At 39.0% G+C, this 6,000-nt stretch overlaps 1 protein-coding gene across 3 annotated transcripts in view; it reads left to right on the top strand.

Annotated features, from left to right (window-relative positions):
* The first annotated feature begins 2,505 nt into the window (after nt 1-2,505).
* LOC124033852 (protein BEAN1-like) overlaps nt 2,506-6,000 on the top strand; it is a 42,387-nt gene continuing 38,892 nt past the window's right edge. For 2 of the 3 annotated variants that reach the window (XM_046346222.1, XM_046346223.1), the window contains exons 1-3: nt 2,506-2,933; nt 4,248-4,322; nt 5,489-5,617. Coding sequence is in view for 1 of the 3 variants with exons in the window: in XM_046346221.1 (XP_046202177.1) it covers nt 2,910-2,937; nt 4,248-4,322; nt 5,489-5,617 (232 nt within the window). In the remaining 2 variants the exon portion in view is untranslated. Of the gene's footprint in view, nt 2,938-4,247; nt 4,323-5,488; nt 5,618-6,000 lie in introns of all 3 variants that reach the window. The other variant, XM_046346221.1, reaches the window with a different exon arrangement.

Raw genomic sequence — 6,000 nt, 5'->3', positions numbered from 1 at the left:
ATTTAGCTTCTTGTAGATATCATTGAACATTTTGGTAAATCACTTTTTGCATTAGACCTATCATCACCGGGCTGCACTCTAACTGAAACTAGCTGTATTTGCACCATATTTGTATTCTCTGGCTTCTCTGTGTTCTCGAACCCTCCTAACTGGACTGGCAGATCCCGTTATATGGTAACACAATGGATATGTTCTCCTCTATCAGACTACCTCTGCCCAGTTGTGAAAAAGTACCCAATTGTCATACTTGAGTGACAGTAAAGATACCGCAATAGAAGACTAGTAAAAGTGAAAGTCACCCAGAAAAATACTACTTTAAAAAGGTCTACAAGTATTTGGTTTTAAATATACTTATATAAGTATGTAAAGTAAATGTAATTCCTAAAATATACGTAAGTATCAAAAGTAAAAGTTTAAATAATTTCACATTCATTATGAATTGAACCATTTTCCTGTCCTGCTAAGCATTCAAAATGTAACCAGTAGGTAAAAGGTACATTATTTTCTTTAGGAAGGTAGTGTTTTAGAACACCTACTCATTCAAGGGTTTTTCTTAATTTTGTACAATTTTCTACATTGTATAATAATAGTGAAGACATCAAAACTATGAAATAACACATCTTTAATCATGTAGAAACCCAAAAAAAGTGTTAAACAAATCAAAATGTGTTTGATTTTTCAAATAGCCACCATTTGTCTTAATGACAGCTTTGCACACACTTGGTGCAAACTTTCCCAAAAATCACAGATTCAGTTTTTTTAATTCCTGGTTGAAAGATTTCCAGGAATCTTCCAACTGGGATTTCTGGAAAACCTGGGAAGTTTTCTAGAATTTTGCAACCCTGCTTGCAAGTCATATTATGCTGGCTTGCTAAAGTGATGTGTAATTCCTATTGGAATCCAGCCACAGTTATAGCCAACAGTTGGCATTTTTATTCACCCACAACCTGTATTCATAATAACTGCCAAGGTCAGTGGGAGGAGCCCTAAACTATCTAATCTGGAACAACCATTTCTGTAACAAGTGCAAAAAAATCAAACTAAATTATTGGTACGAATCAATATACATGCAAAAACAGAGATATTCAAAACAATTCTAAAGAATCTACCTGTAGTAGAGCATGCTGGGGAAAAAACTTCATTTGTTATCATATCATTAAAAAAATATATATATATATGTGACTTCTCATTTACTTTTGAGTCAATGCCACATTTTCATTGACAGTTCTGCTTACTATAAATATTTCAGTTAAAAATGTCTTTGGGTTTACAGTGCATTAATTTACAAATCCAAATGCTATCAAGTTTATGGGTATGGATACATTGTCCTTATGATGTACACATATAATTACAATTTCCTTCAGCAGACACACATAATGGGAAGAACGTATCATAATATACATCATCAGCAAACCTTTCTGGCAATGCATTGTATCACCAGTAGGGGTGGCCAACACACCTATCATGGAATATTTGTAATACCACACATCAACTTGATGAATTGTTTTTTATATATAATTTTTACATTTAACATTTATTTAATTAGGCAAGTCAGTTAAGAACAAATTCTTATTTACAATGACGGCCTTCCCCGGCCAAACCCTAATCCGGACGACGCTGGGCCAATTGTGCGCCGCCCTATGGATCTCACGGCCGGTTGTGATACAGCCTGGAATCGAACCAGGATCTGTAGTGACGCCTCTACCACTGAGATGTAGTGCCTTAGACCACTGTACCACTCAAAATGTAACACATTCCTCATATGTTTTGTCTTGCCCATTCACCCTCTGAATGGCACATACACCATCCCATGTCTCAATTGTCTCAAGGCTTAAAAATCCTTCTTTAACGTGTCTCCTCCCCTTCATCTACACCCATTGAAGTGGATTTAATAAGTGACATCAATAAAGGATCATAGATTTCACCTGGGTTCACTTGGTCAGTCTATGACATGGAAAGAGCAGGTGCTCTTGATGTTTTGTATACTAAGTGTAGGTCTAGTGTCTTTTCCGAAGTTATTATTTAAGCTAAAAATTAAAAATGTCCATTATATTTAATGAAATTTATTAAATTCTAGAATTGGAATTTCACTAATTGATTCAATTGAAGTGGTATTGACCCCAATCTCCTCTTTTTCAGTATCCTCCTATGTAGTAATACATGAATAAACAGTGAATAAAGTGGATAACAGTCGAAATGTGTGGATGTCAGAAGACAGTTCACAACATAATCGCCTTTGTCTGCTTGAGAAAACGGAATAAATAAAATTAATACAAATACTGTAAACTTAACATTAAAACGGAAAAATGTGGTGCTCTTACATCCTGGGACATTCATATTGTATTTGCCCAGTAATCTGCAATATGGTATCCATCCAACTACCCTTATGTCATTTGTAAACAATCGCCAGTGTTGGCACATGACTGTCGCTACCCGCTTGTCATCTAAATTAAATATCATGGCATTATAATACTGTATGTTGGATAACTGAGCGCTGCAAACGAGCTACTACGTTCGCAGCCATGGCGGGACATAGAATATGCTTCTTGCTGCAGAGTGTTTGATTTGACGGCTTTTGAAGGCATTTGGTTTACATGCTCGATGGTTACACTGTGAATTTGAGAAAAAAAAACTAGTATTATCGAGTATCTAACAGAAGTTTAATGAGTGATATACATGCTATTTTGGCCAGGTGGGCAACGTCTCCGGTCTACGGCACGCGTGTTTGAGTTGGAATTTCGACCAGGGAAGGTGTTCTGAGGGTTTTCACACCAGATATTATGTGGCACCGTAATATATCGTAACCCTTTTAATCACGATGTTTTCTTCGAATTAAACAAGTCATATTTCTGCTGGCATTGGGTAGGTAGGCTATCCGAAATCGAACGACAAGAAAACACCTGCATCACATGGGGATATTTTTATACCGGTCGGTGGGTACGTACTGTATCACTCTTTCCTCTTGTCCGATAAACTGTTGCATTTTGGTTTATAGACCTGTGATCTGCGTAGAGTATTCCAGGTTGAGCAGTTGCTTTTTTCTTAGTTATGCCGTGTTGTGAGTACACCTTTAAAGATGTTTCACCATTGAGATCATGGCATCCATGCGCCATGCATGGGCTTTCATAGAATGTTTTTTAAAAATTGTATTGAAGTCATTCATATTTTCTCATTATCACGTTATTAGTTTGGTTCTTGTCCAAGGAAGGCCATGAATTGATGACTGACCCAAAATAGGCCAAATTGGGCTGTCACATAGGGCTAGCCCAAGATTGATGAACATAGTGTATACAGGCACCAAGTGCTATGCACCTACCCCTGAGGAGTATGTAGAATCTAGCTAGAGAGCATTGCATTTATCTTCCAAACATCCCCAGAATATATATGGTACAGTACATGGAAACAGAGCTCTGCCTGGAACTATACTTGTCCAATTTAAAGGGACTATTTGCATTTGACATGTCCATGTTACTGTACAGTAGGACAGCCAGTTTAGAGGCCCATCTGGTTTCATATCAAATCTAAGTATCCATCCTAGTGTTCTATTAGTAGATGTAGAGGAAGATGCCAACCCACGGACTATGTTACATAATGTTCATGAGAAGTTATTACAATTCCATTGATTGTCATCATTTCCATAGTCCTTTTTTGGGTTCTTTTTCAACATATTGATCTGGGTATCCAGAAACTGTCTAATACCGGGTTGGTTACACAACTAATCAACTTGTTTTCTGCTTTTGATGAATACAAAAAAGACGGAGCTGACAGTGCAAAATGAATGAATAAAGAACTATAGATTTTTCTACGGGGGATATTAAAGTCTTATCTTGATCTTCACATTTTAGCTTGTCAATAATACTGTCACATCACCATAAAGGTTGGGCTTTGATGTTGTGAGATAACTGGCATGACTGTCTGAATATCTGATCTGTAGTCAGCTCTGATGTAGTTTTGCCTCGGACAGTAATGGTCATGGCAGCTTGTTGACCAAAGCCAATATGCATTACTGGCTTTGTCCCACATTCTCCTTTGGACCTGAAATACCAAGCCAAGCCATGGCTTGTCCAAGCTCTGCATTAGCCTCACCGGGCCTCGGCAGAAATGGCAAAGAGGCATGATGTGATGTCAGAGTCAGCCAAGAGGGAATAACACCTCAGTCACCATAAAACAAAGTTGACAGGACTACAAAATGAGATTAATGCTTCCTCTCTCTCTCTCTGTTTCATTTTTGCCCTGTACCTCGACAGCTCTAGCACTGCACACTCCCCTTGTCTGTGGCACCTCAAACGCCATTGAAGTTGTCAGGAACTACTCCAAAGCCTGTGAGTTTTCTCTGTGTTTTACATGATGTTCCAATGCTCAGTACAGTATTTCACCATGGCTTCTTATACAAGGAATGCACAGGTTATATCATACATGAGTGTTGGTATATGAATGTATGGTGTGTCTAATGTATAATACAGGACTCATGGTCCGTGAATGGAGTGTACTAGAATCTAAGAGATCTTAGCTGTCGCCTGCAAGATGCAGTGTTATGTAAGAGCACTATGCACCTTTGGTTAGCGTGACATTATACACTCTGCTTTAAACAGGACATGAATGGCAGGGCTTTGTGATGGCAGGCAGTACAGTCATCCTTCATACAGTGTGCACAGAGTAAATGTCTTCATATATGACTCACCTCATTTAAATAATAAACACACACACGCACAATACACAAAAGTAATAACACCCGTATAATACAGTGCTTGATTCATTTACATATTGATTTATTCTAAACAAGAAAATGACAACGTACATTTCAAGATAACCAATCTGAAGCAGATTTCAGTGTTAATAATTTCCACCAAGTTACAAATCCAATCTCCAAACGCCTTAACGGGATACTTTGGGATTTGGTCAATGAGGCCATTCTTCTACTTCCCCAGAGTCAGATGAACTCGTGGATACCCTTTTTAATGCCTCTGTCTCTAGTATGAGGAAAGTTAGAGGTTGTATGGTGAGCCAATGCTAATTAGCATTAGCGCAAGATACCCATAGACTTCCAATCATTGCACTACACACTAGTTAGCAATTGCGCTAGCTCTAGTTAGTAACTTCCTTCAAACTGCACGCAGAGACATACAAATGGTATCCACGAGTTCATCGGACTCTGGGGAAGTAGATAGATTCATTGCCAAAATCCTGAAGTATTCCTTTAATATTGCATGTAGAGGGGTCCTGGTATTGATCGGATACCTCAGACCCTGTGGTCATGTACAGGAAAAACTAATGAACACAGGGCAGTGTGGGTGGCCCCTTGGCTGCACACTACACACAAATACACACGAACACACATGCATGTGCCTCAGGCTCTATAAACAACAGGGAGCCTGTCACTCACATCACCCCCCCTCTCTCTCTCTCTCTCTCTCTCTCTCTCTCTCTCTCTCTCTCTCTGTCTCCCTCCCCCCCTCACAATCTCCCTCCCTTCTGCCTGCCCTTGCAGATGAGGACATCGCCCTTCTGTGCAGAAGAGAGGAGCTCAAGTTCGGCACCTGCCTCATTAACCGGCTGAAATGTTACTATAAGAAGGACTGTGGAAGGGAGTACATGTTGATGAAACTAATCTGCTCAGGTAAGGGACATATCCTTACATGTTTACTGCAAATGTTGTATGGGAATTTTCTTAATGGTACTTGTCACGGTGTATACTAGACTGATTATCCACATAATATTATATGTGTAATGACTAAGAACATGTAACTCTGCCTCTTTAGAGAGATGATAATAATAACCATGGCAACATATGTCTGGGATGTGATTGAGAACATCTGTTTCTGTCTTTAGTTGATTAAATAGTGTAGTTGTAAGCTGCCTCTGGCACTCCTCTTCAGATCAATTTCCCTGACAGAAATGCAGACCCCAAGGCCAATGTCCAGAGAACTGAACCACTTAAATAACAACCTCGGGTGTCTCAAATCTATATTGACTTCCTGAGGTGGTAGCCGTTAGTGTTGC

Source organism: Oncorhynchus gorbuscha, linkage group LG04 (assembly GCF_021184085.1).
Source record: "Oncorhynchus gorbuscha isolate QuinsamMale2020 ecotype Even-year linkage group LG04, OgorEven_v1.0, whole genome shotgun sequence".
Taxonomy (NCBI): Eukaryota; Metazoa; Chordata; class Actinopteri; order Salmoniformes; family Salmonidae; genus Oncorhynchus; species Oncorhynchus gorbuscha.
The sequence above is the reverse complement of the archived record's forward strand: the minus strand, read 5'-3'. Positions and strand labels throughout refer to the sequence as shown.